Source organism: Maniola jurtina, chromosome 25 (genome assembly GCF_905333055.1).
Source record: "Maniola jurtina chromosome 25, ilManJurt1.1, whole genome shotgun sequence".
NCBI classification, from domain to species: Eukaryota; Metazoa; Arthropoda; class Insecta; order Lepidoptera; family Nymphalidae; genus Maniola; species Maniola jurtina.
The window spans coordinates 5,097,855-5,115,031 of NC_060053.1; the positions used below are offsets into that span (position 1 = coordinate 5,097,855).

The following is a 17,177-nucleotide window of genomic DNA, read 5'->3' on the forward strand; positions in this document are numbered from 1 at the left end:
GAAAGTAACCATATAGGTGGAAGGGAAAATTGATGCCGGAAGGGCGTTCCACATCCTGAGTGATCCGTGATCCTATAAGGGTTCCGTTTTTCCTTCTGAGGTACGGACTACGGAACCCTAAAAAATGTAGTGTGGCAGGTGTATTGAGCTGTGTGTCGCGTTGCAGACGTGCGGCATCTGCACGATGTTCCCGTCGTGCATGTCGCTGCTGCCGCGACGCAACGAGCCGCGCCCGCCGCGCCCGGGGCAGGCGCCCGTCGTGCTCAACGTGTACGACATGTACTGGACCAACTGGTGAGTTACCTTACTCTTGAAGCAGGTGTAGTCCAGCATATTGAAGCCTCAATGATCAAGCAACGGATTGAATACTGAAGATTATTGACGGTTACTTTAAACTTCACCTGTTGCACTATTGTCGTACCTACTCCTTTGTTTTTTGTAATGAAAATCCACACCACCACAATGGTTTTGTCGGACTGCTACGGGCTAAAAACCTCTCGAAGTTCCCACCGCTAACGACGGAGCTTAAGGAACTGACATCTCCTCGTTACTCCGCCAACGATGTCCCACCAGTAGGCCCACCACTAGGACACTTCGTGTCCACAAGGACTGTTAGAGGCATGCCAGAAAAACACCTGGCCAACTAACTCGAGAGGACCATACTGTGAGCGATGGACCGCTCGGTGTTTCCACAGGTCCTCTTGAAGGCCTGGGCTCGCGGGGAAAGCGATTCCCTCTCCATCTTCCCCATCCTCAATATCTCCGGCGAGCAATCTAGTCTCATACCTAGGCCATGGGTGCGTCTACTGCGCCCTCTGCTCGGGCTCAGAGGAAACCCATATCTTGCCAGATCCATTAATTATGGCTAACAATATCCCATGAACAGAAGTTGTTAACCATCTACTATTATCACTTTCATACTTACCGCGATCTACTATTTAAAAAAAAAAACTGTTTTAGAATGTTAATGATTCTTGGTCAACGGGAAGTACCCTATAGGTTTTCTTGACAGACACGACGGACAGACAGACAACAAAGTGATCGTATAAGGGTTCCGTTTTTCCTTTTGAGGTACGGAACCCTAAAAACAGCTTAAATCAACTGTGTACCATAAATGATGGTGATTGTCGTCAGGTATACAGCGGGTGCGGGTGTGGGAGTGTTCCACAGCGGAGTACAAGTGCACAGCTCGGAGTGGGCGTACGGCGGGCACCCCTACGCGTTCACGGGCGTCTTCGAGATCACGCCGCGAGACGAGCGGGAGCTGGGCGAACAGTTTCGATTCAGGTGTGTAGAGTGGCATGTCAATCAATCAATCAGCCTGTTTGCATCCACTGCTGGACATAGGCCTACATATAATGCATACATAATTTCGAATAATTCTCTGCGACTTAGTACTATCCAACTCTAGCTTCTCCTTTCAGCAAAAAGCAGTTTCTAGAATATGTCTGCAAAATTTCATGGACTTTGGTTGCTTAATATTCAAATGAAATTGGAACTACGTTTGTATGGAACGAGTGACGGAGGGACCCCTCTTAAGACTTTGGTCTTTAGGCTTAAGCATGTGACGACAACTATCTAGTTGTCACATACTGTCGATAGGTTAGGGTTTAGTATGTATGTCGGTATGTGATATAAGTAGTCTTCATAAGTATGATATAATATTTTGTATTGACAGGCAAAGCGTGCACATAGGCTACACAAGCTTCAGCGAAGAGGAAGTGAGACGGCTGGTCACAGAGCTGGGCAAACAGTTCCGCGGTGACAGGTAATCCCCAATATAGCTTATTTTTTTAACACTTTTATATTAACTCGCTTGTTTGTCGGCGCAAATTTTGCAATCGGTTTTAAACTAACTTCTTTTGGTTCATTGAGAAGTTAGTTTACAATCGCCTTGAAATTTCAAACCATCCAATCCAATCCAATACAATGGCAATGCGAATTTACTCGCCTTGTCTCTCTGAACAGACGAACGAACAAGCAACCTAGCAAATAGTTTGTTTCTTTGTTCGTCTGTTCACTACAAATTTTACTGTCGATTTTAAACTAGCGTTCCAAGGAGCCTAGAAACTTAAAATATTAAGCAAAGATGGATGGCAACGCTATATTAATTCGCTTTTTAATTTGTTCGAGTACGCTTACATGACGCTAACTGCCGCTAACAGCGCCAAAATGGCAAAAATCAAATTGCTTCAAAAACATGAGCAATAACAAGTCCAATGAACTTATCTATGGAATGAATTGTCTATTTTCCAGGTACCACCTCATGAACAATAATTGTAATCATTTCACGTCCGCCTTTTGTTTGGTAAGTACCTATTTAGTAGGGCTACTATTATATTACGCGACAGGTTGAGATGGCAATCGAGGTATGAGGCGAGGTCACCCGCATCGGTATAGCCCTCGCGCTAATCCGCTGCGGGTGAGCGCGGGTGACGTGCCATGTGCATGTCGACCTGTTGCTTTCTATATGTGTTTGACAAACGTATATTTTTAACCCCCGACCCAAAAAGAGGGGTGTTATAAGTTTGACGTGTGTATCTGTGTATCTGTGTGTCTGTGTATCTGTCTGTGGCATCGTAGCGCCTAAACGAATGAACCGATTTTAATTTACTTTTTTTTTTTGTTTGAAAGGTGGGCTTGATCGAGAGTTCTTAGCTATAATCCAAAAAAATTGGTTCAGCCGTTTAAGAGTTATCAGCTCTTTTCTAGTTTTCTTGTAGAAAAGAAGGTTAGATAACCGTTAGGTTCATAATATTATGTCAATAGACAAATGTCAAGCTGTCAAGATGGACGTTGCCTAGATACATAATTATTTATTTGAAAATGATGTTTTGGAACTCAGATACTTTGGATCGTAGGCGCGGAATAGCCCAAGAAAATCGGTTCAGCCATTTGAAAGTTATCAGGTCTTTGATAGTTACTGTAACCTTCACTTGTCGGGGGTGTTATAATTTTTTAATTTACACTTGTTATATATTCATCTGAACTATTTAGTCTAGGTAATCACACTAATATTATAAAGGTGAAAGTTTGTATGTGTGTATGTGTGTGTGAGTGTGTGTGTACGTTTGTTACTCCTTCACGCAAAAACTACTGGACGGATTTGGCTGAAATTTGAAATGGAGATAGATAATATCCAGGATTAGCACATAGGCTACTTTTTATCCCGGAAAATCGAAGAGTTCCCACGGGATTTCAAAAAACTTAAATCCACGCGGACGACGTCGCGGGCATCATCTAGTTAAAAATAAAATAAACAAAATCAGCGCTGCAGTAGTCCAATATTGCAGCATTATGCTGAGGCAGAGCTTTAAGTTCACACACAAAATATTTGTATTATCTATCTATCTAACTATTTATCAACATTTATCTAATTATTTTCTATCTATCTATGTATTTTCTAGTTTTAAGTTTAGTAGTTATTTTGTATTATTAACATCAATTGTATTTTTATTCTTTATTGTGATTTTGTTGAGCTAAATAAACTTTTATTTAGTTATTTTATTTAAATTCACTTCTATACAATAGTGATGATGACTATTTCAAAAATAAATTATTTCTTATTAAATAGATTATATTCCAAAATGCGTTAAATCCACATTCGATGCTAGTTTTAAGTATGCTATTTTAAATTATATGTAGATTTAACTAAAAAAGTACGTCAAATTACGTCAAACATTATGACGTCACATCTGTGTATTTCCTACAAGCTCCCTTACTAAGCAAGCGTTTTGACGTTTGATAAAAAGTTGCTGATTTGACTAGTAGTCATCATTCCTATTGTGTTAAAGAGAGCAAAGCACCCTATGTTAGCTCGACTCTGTGAAGAAGGTTATATTTTTGTTTTTCAGGCGCTATGCGACCGGGACATCCCCGCGTGGGTCAATCGGCTCGCGTACGTCAGTTCCTGTGTACCTTTCCTACAGCGCTGCTTGCCTAAGTGAGTACAGATTACTACAGAGTACAGATTACCGACACGTCCATTGTGGAGTGGAGTCTATTTTTAATCGACTTCCACAAAAGGAGGAGGTTCTCAATTCGTCGGAATCTTTTTTTTTAATTTTTTTTGTATGTTCCCCGATTACTCGAAGACCCCTGGACCAGTTTGGATTTTTTTTTTGTTTGAAAGGGTATACTGTGCAGGTGGTCCCATACAAATTTGGTGAAGATCTGATGAATATCTTCGGAGATGGAGAACAGAACTCCTCAATGGATAAGAGCAAATTTCTCGCGATCAGTGTAATAGTTTAGTAAACAGTAGGGTTTTAACTGGGCATAGCATATTATAGTACAGTGGGGCCACTAAAAATTATGAAATAAAAAAATATAACCGATTTCAAAAACCACAAACACTAAAAAGTAAAAAATAAGTTTTGTTTAGCTACATGTGTAATGTGCCTAGGTATGAAGTCGGGCGAGCTTACTCTTGGATTTCTAATTTTGTTTTAATATGCTCGCTCAACTTCATACTTCATTCACACGTGTAGCTAAACAAAACTTATTTTTTACTTTTTAGTGTTTGTGGTTTTGAAGTCGGTTTTATTTCTTGGTGTAGTCCCATTGTCCCCGCTTGCCGTGGCCAACGGGACTACACGCCCATTTTGGTACCACACACCACGCATCTTTTTTTTTATGGTATCTTGTCAGACTAATCATCATTACTATCACCTGTCTTCGTTTTTTTTTTTTCACTATAGGCAAGCTCTTGACCACAATAACACCTGATGGAAAGTGATGATATGGCCTAAGATGGGACGCGTTTACCTAGAAGATGCCTCTTCACTGTTGTTTTGTTGGCGTTCTAGTTAGACCTGTATATTTTGTTACGCAGAGAGTGGCTTACCCCGGCGGCGTTGCAGCACTCTCTAGCGGCGCACTCGCGGTCGTCTTCGCCCGCCACGCCCTCCACGCCGCAATAGCGCCGTGAGTATACCATCACTGTCACTGTGATTCACTAACTGAGCCTGAGATCTATAGAGCGCACTTTGACTTTGCTCAGACTTAAGACACTTAAAACGAGACAGCGTTATACAGCTGCCATAAATCTGTCTCGTTTTAACTGAAACTTAGTGCGGGGTGATTCGCTAACTGAGGCTGAGATCTATAGAGTGCACTTTGACTTTGCTCAGACTTAAGACACTTAAAACGAGACAGCGTTATACCACTGGCATAAATCTGTCTCGTTTTAACTGAAACTTAAGTCTAAGCAAAGTCAAATTGCGCTCTATAGATTTCAACATCAGTGTCTAACACTGAATGATAGCCACCGAGCTTATTTTTTATCCATTGAAGGTTTCCTAGGAAAACATTTTTTTATATCACCCTGTCAAGAAGCAATGTAGAACCAAACCAACCTCAGTGGCTATCATTCAGTGTTACTGTTCAGTGTTACACTGGATTAGCAAATCACCATGCCAAATTTCAGCCCGATCCGTCCCAGTAGTTTCAGCTGTCCGTTCATAGATTAGTCAGTCAGTCAGCTTTTCCTTTCGTATATTTAGACTAGCTTATGCCCGCGACTTCGTCCGCGTGGACTACACATATTTCAAACCCCTATTTTACTCACTTAGGAGTTGAATTCTCAAAAATCCCTTTCTTAGCGGATGCCTACGTCATAATAACTATTTGCATGGCAATTTCACCCAATCCGTCCAGTAGTTTGAGCTGTGCGTTGATAGATCAGTCAGTCAGTCAGCTTTTCCTTTTATATACTACATATATAGATAGTTCAATCCACATTGCCTCTGTTGATTATATATAGTATATATATATATAGTATATAACAAGACAAGTATATAATTTTCTTTTTCATTTCTTTCACAGACGAAAACCTGCACTCATGCAGACCCAAAAGAAAACGTGTTGTGCATATTAATTAGATGTAATATTAGTTGATTGTACATTTGGCGCATTGTCGAACACACTAGAATTACTAATGTTGCCAGGTGGTTAAAAAAAAACGGTGTTGCCAGTCGAAATTTAAACAAAACGACAACGAATAATATGTTAATTAGTTTGTTATGAATGTATGACATTTTTCGATGTTACATTATATTTCGACCTGCCCGGTGATTCGCTACCTCAGGCTGATATATATAGAGCGCACTTTGACTTTGCTCAGACTTAAGTCGAGCAAACGAGACAGCGCTATACAGCTGGCATAAATCTGTCTCGTTTTAACTGAAACTTAAGTCTAAGCAAAGTCAAAGTGCGCTCTATAGATTTCAACCTCAGCGTCTAAAACTGAATGATAGCCACCGAGCTCATTTGACATTGATTAGATCTAACATTGCTGCTTCATTGAGTGATATTAAAATGTGTTTTCGTAGAAAACCTGCAATGGTTAAAAATAAATGTCAAATGAGCTCGGGTACTGAGATAGTGAATCAATAGGCTGGCAACGAAACTTAAATCGTGTCAATGCAATAACATTATTGCAAAGATGACGATTTTATCTAAATTATTATAATCTCCCGCCTAGCTTAATGTTTTTACCTAATATGCAAAAAATATTTGTTTATTTCGAAGTGTTCCTTAAAATGAACCCAATATGCCAATTAACTCCACCCAATAATACTTTAATAGTAACACGTGACTGCTCAAAAAGTGATGATTTGAAGTTCCTAAAAACACATTTTGCGACTTTATTGAATTGCTATCACAATTTTGAACACATCGTCATTAAAATATCCCATAATGGTAGGTTTTTTAAATCGATAGGTTAGCTTTTTCAACGCCGACTTATATAAAACTAACGTTAATAAATAACTGACTGTATTCGAAAATAAATAAACGAATTATGAATTAAAATCACAGAAAAGTAATAGGCTTATGTTCTTCGATCTTTGCCCATCTTAAACAAAAAAAAATATATCATAGACAAATAGATTTAATCCAAGTTAAATGCAAAGTTTACAAAGTGTCTATAGACTGGCTCTCTATCGATGCGTCATCTCTCAGGCCGTTTCATCTTCCTTCAGGCCTTCATTTATGAATGACTAACTGACTGTCTAAATGATAAGTGATTGCCTGATTGACTCGTTTGCGGGAGGCTCAAGGGTATCCGTTTTTTTATCGAATACGCCAAATACCGCGCTCGGTCGTCCCTTCATTCAGCTTAACCCATTCGACTTTTCTCGAAGCTACGGATATCCGTAGCGAAGCAAAAGTCGAAAAGGCTTTGTTTGCCGATTTTAAATTCTTTGGGACGCATCGATAAATAGACACTTCCTAAAGCTTAGGAATAAAACAATTTGTAGGTTTTTTTTTCTCTCTCGTCTGGCTTTACAAAGATTAGCCAATGTCAAGTTTGTAGTTATTTGTAACAAGTTAGTTAAACTATACAAGTATGGACCCCATCTGTGCCGGCCCTCGCCGACATACGCACGGCACCCCCTTAGAGCGCTTTCCAGTCAGTTTTTTAACAAAAAAAAAAAAACACTCCAAAAAGGCAGAGCACGCCCGCCAGCTAACACCAACACAGACGAAGTCATTTGTAGGTTAAATATTTTATACATAATGCGTAGATTTAGGGTTCCGTCCGTTGAAAGTTTGAACTAGATTAAAATATAATATCTTCGGTGTGTAAAAAAAAAGTATGATAAACAAGAACAAAGTATATGCCTTACTGGATGCAATGTACTTAAATTCATTTTTTAACAGTCCGCCTTATGTTTTGTTTAACTAAAGCCATTTAACTTATATTTTTATTGTACAATAGATTTGTATTTTTGTTTTATGTCATTGTTTCATAAAGTTAAATTAAAGTTGAAATAACCTGATATCAGTCACTGTATCTTATTTTCGCATTAACTGAGTGAAATATAGGCAAAACAAAATTTTCTATTTTAATAGTTTGTAGTTATAAACTAGTTTTCTTGATATAAAAAGTGCCATGACAGTACATAGTTGTCAGAGTAAAATAATTTATATGATAATAATATAAATAATGTAAATTAAACATACTAGCTCTCATTCACAGTTCTATTAAATTGTTAGTGTGTTAGTTTATTATGTAGATAAACTAAACGCCTAAAATAAATCATTAAAAAGTTTTTTCGACTTGTAGAATAATAAGGGTTGAATAATATACTAGTATACAATATAAACAATAATTTTTTTTAGTGCGTCGTTACACCTATGTCATGATACTTGGCGTTTGACTAATCTATGCCATGTTTCATGTGAGATTCTTGTGTATAAAAGTTAGTCTTACAATGACGTTTGACTCAGTGGACGTGTGCTTATGCAAAGCGTCTATTGGCATAGGGTTGAGCCAATAAACATGTAATAAAACTGCACAGTTGTAGTATTAACATTAAATTTTTCACGAAATAAACAATAATTAAACATTCCTTAATAACAAATTAACCATTCTTCTCAGTAACACAAAATCATACATTTACCTTCCTAACATAAATTAATTATTTATCTTTTTTCACAAAAGTTAATGTAAACTAGATTATAGAATTAGCCCTAAGGAGATTTATATTGTTATATCCTCGATTTGACAATGCGCCAAAAATTATGACGTTTTTCAGATAGAAACTAATAATAGTAAAATTATTACGTATAAATAACAATTGCTGTCAAATAAAAAGCACTTTAAATATTAAAAAAAATACATACATACTTATTTTAAAAATAGCAAAGGGGCCTCACTTTTTGTGTTAGGGTTTCTAAATGAAAAACGTCGGTCTTCAAGTATCGGATATTTTAGAATGTAAAGGGCGATTTTTTTTTTAATTTAACATTTCTGCAACTTCAGTTGTGCACAAAACATAAACTAAATTGACAGGATTAAAAATCTTGCACACCCTTTAAGGTGCATGAGACAGGTCTGCCCGCAAAATTCAAATTTAAATTGGTTTTTCACAATTTGTACACTAATACGACAAAGTAGGCTTTTGGCATTCTAATAGCGCCAACGGCAGTATCATCTCCACAGGTTTATATAAAAATCATTACTTGAAAGTGTTCAGTTTAAGAAATTAGTCAAAATGATGAGTTTGCCGTGAGTTACTCTCAAATTAGTCGGTAGTCTGACTAATTTCTTAAACTGGACAATTTCAAGTAAAGATTTTTATATAAACCTGTGGAGATGATACTGTCATTGGCGCTATTAGAATGCTATAAGCCTATTTTATCGCATTAGTATACAAATTGCGAAAAACCAAGTTAAATTTGAATTTCGCGGGCAGACCCGTACTTTAAATCCTGTGCACTGCACTTTCTACTGAGTGAAGTTAGCGGGAGATGTCAAGCAGTGTAAGTTACAGGTATAGCGCATAACTGAGGAGACTCCTGCGGGTAGTGGAGCGGTGCGGGAGGGAGACAGCTGTCACAAGTTGACCAATCACGGAGCTCTCGCGTCGCGTCATCACACGCCTCCCACACTGGTGCACTACCGCAGGAACCTATTGCGTTATGCCTGTAACTATTGAATATTAAATTCAATGAAATCAATTCCCATGTCTTTCTCTAAAATAAATTTAGAGTGTCTGCATCTTTTTCTTTTAATAGCTCGTTCACACAGGATGCGTAAGCTTAGACGTAGCGCGTACTTTTGCGTTGTAATGTAAGAAACATGGCACACCGCTTGCGTAAAGCGTGGACGTATGCGTAACCCGGTGTGTTAGGGGTTTACGCGCGTCACTACGCTCGTGTCACGTGTATGCAATTGGTGTGAATCGGCCTTTAGTATTGTTAATTAAGGGCGGAAAATTAATTTTAAATTGAGTAGGTACTAAATAGTGCTATAGTCAGTACAAAATGGCTTTTCACGCGCCATTTTAGATTTATGGGTCAAAAGTCATGTCAAAAGTACGGTTCAACTTTAAAATAAGGACTAAAATCGTACTTCTGACATGATATTTGACATAAAGTTAAAATGGCGCGTGATAAGAGATTTTTTACGCATTATACTCAACACTTTTTTTTCTTTCGTCTGGCTTCACAAAGATTAGCCAATGTCAAGTTTGTAGTTATTTACAAGTTAAAAAAACTGTATAAGTATGGAGCGCCCCCTTTTAGAGCGCTTCCCAGTCAGATCCACCACCAAAAACACCAGTAAAACACAAAACCCGGCCACTTTTACCAAAAAAAAAAACACTCCAAAATGGCAGAGCACGCGCGCCAGCAAACGCCAACACAGTCGTAGTCATACTCAACTTTAAACACTATGCTCAAAATTGGCGCCTAAAGTCACGTGGTTTGACAGTTTTAAATTAAATTTAGTTTGTCCTTTTCTTATTACATTGGTGAGAAAAAGATGCAAATACTCCAAAATTTTGTGCCATTAGAATCAGTACCATTGTATATTTTATATCATCATGTGCCACGTTTTCGCCACCGTATAATAGTATAAAAATGTTTATAATACTATTTGTATAGTATAGAATTAATATTGCTAGTATGTACTGGATTACTAAATTATAGTGCTGTGTTTTGGTGCATAGTTCTATTTTAAATAATTTTTTTCTGATTTCTTTTATTACTTACTTTGTTTCCAAAAAAGTAATAAATCCAGTCATTATGTGTAAAATAGCCACTATGCATAATGTCTTAAAACAAAGTAATACATTTTTCTTCAATATTTTTTCATCTGAAATTATATTGACAAACACTGCACTAGTTACAAATAGTAATTAATAATTATGTATAGTAAAATGGGTAGTTAATAATGCGTTAATTACATTAATTACACACAATAAAAGTTAATCCTTGTGGTGTCAATCCCGAGGCCACTGTCCACCTTCGACGGCGAGAGACTAAAGTGGACTGTATTGGATGTTAATTTCGAATTTGGAAGGTGTCCACGCGGGTCAAAGGGCACATGAAGGATACAAGGACTCGTGCACTAACCTCGACAGTCTGAAGGCGGGAACCAGCACGCACAAGCACTCGTAGTCCCTCGCACAGGCACAATTCACTTCACGGGACACTCCAGGGGCGTATCTCAGACGAACAGCGGCGATCGCATATCCACCATCTTGGGTTGAATGAACACGAGGACGCGACTCAATTGTCGTACGTGCGTCTCGCGGAGCGTGCATGACATACTGGCGTCATAAAGACGCGAACATCGTGGCGTTGCAGTTAACACCACGAAGATAGGCGAAAGTGCACGAAGGGAGAATGGAGGGTAGTTAGGAAATAAATGTGAAACACCTTATCACATTACGTTAACCAATAAATAGCCAAAAGGTGGCGCCACCATTCCCCCGCCCTTAAAGGGTTGCCTTTAAGAGAAATACTACTACTTGAATAGCGGACTGCCTTCAGCAAGCAGTAGAAACTGTATGTATAAATAGGCAATATATAGTACATAAATATATGCTAAATATACATGGCGGTAATATTAAATTTATCAATAGAAACCATGAAATATTAATTAATTATCCTTACCTAATCTAACCTAAACTAAAGTAAAAGAACGGCTCGACGATTAGATAAGTGCTGCCAAACGTAGGAAAGTGTTCCTAGCTGGCCTGATGAAAGCTATATGAGCTGCGCCGTCTTAGAACGATGGACCCTGTCTACAACACCTGTCCATCGCTCCCTAATGCATCGGACAATCCTTTTTATAAAAGAACGGCGAAAATTAAATTTTATGATTAAGCTTTCCCAACATTCAATGCAACGTTGGGAAGCAGGAGGTTGTAACTTGTATGAAATATGAATTTCAGTCGACTTCTCCTTAAAGCGCGAGCGATAATTTTTAAATATAAAATTAAAAGGGTTATTGAGATACGAACGAGTTCCTATAACGTTCCAAAGACTGTTCGTACTCAGACCTCTAACTATTCCAGTGTGAACTGCGCGAGTATTCAGATTAGTAAAATTATATGAATTAGATTTATGCCTACGAGCGCCACGACATTTTATTGGTCTATGGGTTACATGGGTTGCGTAATTGCAGCCTGTCTGTATAATACCCTTGAGAGCGCGCGAGTCTTTACTGCTCGGCAGATCAACTTCTAGAAGAGAAGAACGCGGTTTTAATTTAACGCGCGTATTATAATTATTTTTGACGCGAGTTATTATTAAACGTCGGTCGGTTAACATTTGGAACCTAGGTCTGAGAGCAGACAAAATAGTTTCTAGTTTAGCGTGCGAATGTTTTTTATGCTTAGACGATAGCTTATCCGATAGAAGTTTCTGTTCTGGTATTTCAGAAACAGAGATACCATCCAGTTCCTCAATTGGCAGCTGGGATGGTGCGAGCAATGCTCGCGGAGGCTCATGGAGCGACACGAAACGGTTAGCTGAACTACTAAGCATACCGGCAACATCGGCGGCGACATGCAACTTGGTCGCGTTAGATTTTTCCTCGCGAATGACGTTATGATGCGTGAATAAATACGTAGGTATACGCGAACGATCAGACTCAAAGCGAGGTGACAGAGGAATGTAATTATTCCGTAAGTATTCGCGATAAACCTCATTATAAGCCAGCCTCAGCTGGGAGTAGGCTTTAGGTTTACGCTGTAGACACAACAGGTGTTCATAAGCAGGTTTAGCAGAGTTACCAATCGCAAACATATTTTTGCGGAAAGGTAATGCAACTGAATGACTATCACTGACGGAAACTCGTGCAGTGATAGTGCTAGATAATCTTTCGCATTCATGGCCAACGGAACCTTGAACGGACGTGCAGGTAAGCTCCTGAAGATTATTTAGATTGCCAGTAGCGGAAGTCGACGAACTACGCACTAAGGTAAGGCAGGCAGTCGTAGTTGACTGAATACTAGTAGGCTTCAGTGCAGGCGCCGAGCCCATGAGAACATAGCCGAATACGGTATGTATAGCCGAGGGCTCGGAAGGCTTTCCGAGTACGACGCCTGGAAGCAATAAATGCGGAAAAAGTGAAGACCCTATTAACATGTCAATAGGGCTTGGACTCGCGAACGCATTGTCGGCGAGGTGTAGGTTACTTAAATGCGCGAGCGCGTCTTTATCGATAAGCGACGAAGGCAAGTTTTCTGTTATATGATCTACGACCAGTGCTGAAATATCGAATTTAATGTTCGTATTATACTTAGAATGTAATTGCACGGACACCGACTTACTTATAGGTTTTTCTGAGCCACTGAAACCCTTAACAATTGTGTGTAGGGTATCGTTTTGGTGAATATTCAAGCGTGTACAACAATCAGCTGAAATAAAGTTAGCTTCAGCCGCGGTATCTAACAAACAACGTAATAGATGAGAGTTTCCCTTAGTATCGTAGACTATCACTTGAGCCGTCGCGAGCAAAACCGAAGTAGGCATATTACATTGCTCGCGAGGTACCGATGAACTTTCAATACACGTTGTTTGCGACGCGGCAATGGATCTCGTACATAATACGACGCTCTCATTCAAAGTTACCGTTGGACCGGTTCTATCGACCGCGGCCGAGCGCACGGGCTGTATAACGGCCGGCAGCGGCGCCTGCGCATCGCTCGACGCGGCGGGTGCGGTGCCTAGCGGCTCAGTGGTTACAGTGTCGGGCATGCCACTGGAGGTAATGTGGTTCGAATCTGACGCAGTAATGTGGAGCCAGGTCGAGTGCCTTAGGTTACACTTTTTACAATTCGTATTTGAATTGCAGCCCGAAACCTGATTGTGCTTATTGGAAAGACAATTTACGCACGCGTTATATTGTTTAACTAATTGGAAGCGTTCTTCTGGAGAAGCTTGCACAAATCGCGGGCATTTGAATAAATGTTGATGAGTTATATTATCACACAAACATTTAACAGCGGGTTTATTATTGACAACCGTGGTTACGAAGGCTAGTTTTTGAGAAGAAGCCTTTTTCTTATTAGCTGCGCTTCCACGATCGACAACCTTCTTTGTATCACTGCTCGGAGACGCTGGAGACAAGCGCTGCATTATTTTAGATTGATTTTTAATAAAATTAACTAAATCTTCGAAGGTAGGTATCGAAGACGAATCACCTAGCCGTTCGAAAGTACGTATAGAATCTGAATCTAATTTCTTAAGCGCGATATGTAATACAATAAAATCTGTCAAATCAGGTAGCTTAAGATTTTTAAGGCCCCTATAGGCCGCCACAAACTTTTCTATAAATAAATCAAAGTTATCGGCAGAGGCACTTATCGATTTAAATTCTAACAACTGATCTAAATAAGTAGCAGCTAGCATTCGTTTATCGTCATATTTGTCTATGAGAGTTTGCAACAACAAAGAATAATTCTCGGCGCAGGGTGTTATTCCTGAGCATGCGCTAAGCGCCTTCCCCGTCAGTTTACCGAGAAGATAATACATCCTCTCCGAATCAGTAAGAGTTGTATTATCGTGTATAGTCGATTTAAAATTGGCATAAAATAAAGGCCATGAAAGAATATCACCGTCAAATGACCTCAATTCGATAGGTGGCAAAGTTGGCTTATTTTTGCGTAACGACGCTTCTTTGCTTTGAGTTTGAGGGCTAATCTGGGAACTCACTAATTTAATATGACCATACAACTCGTCAAAGGAAATTAAGCAATAATATTGAGGTGTCGCATCAGGATCAATCGTTAATAAACGGTCATTATATTGATCTACAAGTTTTTGAAACTCAGTACGAAGCGTATCTAATGTGACAACCGAGCTAAGAAAACTTTCCTTTACATCCGCGTTTGTATGTACGTTTTTTGAAGAATCATAAATATTTTGGATTCTTTGGAAAATAACGTTTCGTTTAGCCTCTAACAATGTTAACTCCCTATCTTTTGGAATCGAGGAAGCGGTTCCTAAACCTTTATTCTTGTCCGCCATGTTTACACGAATAAAATAATTCAACGCGTAAACCGGGTTGATATCGCTTGTTAATGACTAAGCGGTAATGCAACGTCGCACGATCCGACCGTAAAGTATGTGGGTACCTAGGTCGGTTGCGACTTGCGAGACGAAATATTATGAATTTACGTATAATTTATTTAATAAATATGCAATATATTATTAAATACACAAATCTATAATTATATACGTATGGGGAATGCCTACAACTCAATTATTGTGGCGTAGATACGATATATGATCGTTGTAAATGCGTGACGAATATTATGCCACGCTTTATAAAATACATATATACGAAATATAATATAAAATGGACTTATTAGGCAATTCTAATAAGAGCGGGTGCGTTTGTTAGGCCAAACTAGAGGGATGGATCAGCAATTTAGATCGCAGTCGCCACGTAGTTTACGAAACAAAGTTCGAAAGATCCGGCTTCGAACGGAACACAAAAAAGAATGGTGTCAATCCCGAGGCCACTGTCCACCTTCGACGGCGAGAGACTAGTGGACTGTATTGGGTGTTAATTTCGAATTTGGAAGGTGTCCACGCGGGTCAAAGGGCACATGAAGGATACAAGGACTCGTGCACTAACCTCGACAGTCTGAAGGCGGGAACCAGCACGCACAAGCACTCGTAGTCCCTCGCACAGGCACAATTCACTTCACGGGACACTCCAGGGGCGTATCTCAGACGAACAGCGGCGATCGCATATCCACCATCTTGGGTTGAATGAACACGAGGACGCGACTCAATTGTCGTACGTGCGTCTCGCGGAGCGTGCATGACATACTGGCGTCATAAAGACGCGAACATCGTGGCGTTGCAGTTAACACCACGAAGATAGGCGAAAGTGCACGAAGGGAGAATGGAGGGTAGTTAGGAAATAAATGTGAAACACCTTATCACATTACGTTAACCAATAAATAGCCAAAAGGTGGCGCCACCACCTTGTCTTCATAAAATTATATCTAAGGAGCTGGGGAAGAAACCGGTGCAATTACACTAATTAAAATTTTACAGGAGGAACAAAAACTTAATTTTGCTGTTCAATAACGTTTTGATCAAAATGACGAACTTTTGACTTAATTTTAGTATAGTTTTAGACCGTTTTGCTTGGAAATGAGTTCAAGTTTGTATTTAGTGATGGTAATCATAAACTTGACTCAAAGTTCAATTTTAGGCAGTTTTACTTAGAATTTGTCTTCAGTGGTCTAAAAACATTTCGGATTATAGAAAAAAATCGGTCAAGTGCAAGTCCGATTCGCGCACGAAGCGTTTCCTACTATCGTACGAGAAATAACACTTTAATTTTTAAATTGTGATGGTGGCCATTTTGGAATTTTTATTGTTTGTTGTTATAGCGGCAATAGAAATACACGTTCTGTCAAAATGTCAACTGTGTAGCAGCGTATGATAACTAATAATAAAAGGCCGCTCACGTATTTATAAGTTGTATTACATGGGCTGTAACAACATGTGCCATAGTTATATTTAGAACTGTGGTAGAAAACGAGGGCCGGAGCTTGATGCTCGACCGAGGTGTTTCGGTCTTGATGTCTTTGAGGTGAATGTGGTGCCCGGAGTTCGCCAAGGCCAGCAGGATCTTCTTCTTCTTCTTCTATCTGGGCTGGTTTCCGCACTTAAACGTTTCCGTCTGTGGTGCGTGTGTTGCCCCTCCCCGCCGAAGTAAGGCCAGCAGGAAATTCGATTTCAAATTGTGTTCTAAGTGGCAGCTGCAAAGTGCAATGTTTTCTTCGCAGCTGCCAGTCCTAGAAGAGGCTGCACGCCTCTAACTGTAATTATTTCGGTTGATGAGATACAGCCTACTGACAGACAGACGGATGGACGGCCAGCGGAGGCTTAGTAATAGGATCTCGTTGGCACCCTTGAGGTGCGGAGCCCTAAAAAGTATTCTTATCAGAAGTACAGTCCGACAAGGCTTATTTGCCACTTGTGTGAGGGCGCTGTTGTAGCTTAATGCCGACACAGCGAACTTCACCAAGTGCATTTCTCAAGATAGTGGCTTTAGTTCCGATTTTGGCCACGCGCCAAAAGAGCCTTGTTGGACTGTATAATTACACCGTTTTGTTCGCCAGCTCAATTACTGTATAAAGTGGGTCAGTTGTAAACCAAAGATACGAAAATGTAAGATATCGACGCGATTTGTTTCATATTATTCCTCTTAAACCTTAGGAAATGTCCTAACAGTATAAAATGGTTGCATGTTCAAAAACATTTACATCTTTTAATTCTGCTTTTTAACAAAAGAAAGGATCTCCTTTCTTAAATTTTTAGTTAGGTTCTTTATGTTTTCTAATTAAATTTTAGTAAAAAATTCTTTATTAGAATATTATTTGTATAAATGCCTAGCTATTATCATAAGG

The 17,177-nt window shown here is 39.3% G+C and overlaps 1 protein-coding gene and 1 long non-coding RNA gene across 3 annotated transcripts in view; both read left to right on the forward strand.

Moving 5' to 3' along the window:
- LOC123877991 (deubiquitinase DESI2) overlaps positions 1-5,953 on the forward strand; it is a 16,433-nt gene extending 10,480 nt beyond the window's left edge. For both annotated transcript variants that reach the window (XM_045924960.1, XM_045924961.1), the window contains 7 exons: positions 167-294; positions 1,135-1,287; positions 1,679-1,768; positions 2,257-2,308; positions 3,855-3,943; positions 4,835-4,926; positions 5,827-5,953. In XM_045924960.1, the coding sequence (XP_045780916.1) occupies positions 167-294; positions 1,135-1,287; positions 1,679-1,768; positions 2,257-2,308; positions 3,855-3,943; positions 4,835-4,922 (600 nt within the window). In that variant the 3' untranslated portion in view covers positions 4,923-4,926; positions 5,827-5,953. The remainder of the gene's footprint in view (positions 1-166; positions 295-1,134; positions 1,288-1,678; positions 1,769-2,256; positions 2,309-3,854; positions 3,944-4,834; positions 4,927-5,826) is intronic.
- LOC123877998 overlaps positions 1-9,376 on the forward strand; it is a 21,150-nt gene extending 11,774 nt beyond the window's left edge. The window contains exon 3 of the long non-coding RNA XR_006798718.1: positions 7,831-9,376. This is a non-coding gene — a long non-coding RNA (uncharacterized LOC123877998). The remainder of the gene's footprint in view (positions 1-7,830) is intronic.
- The last annotated feature ends 7,801 nt before the right edge of the window (positions 9,377-17,177 follow it).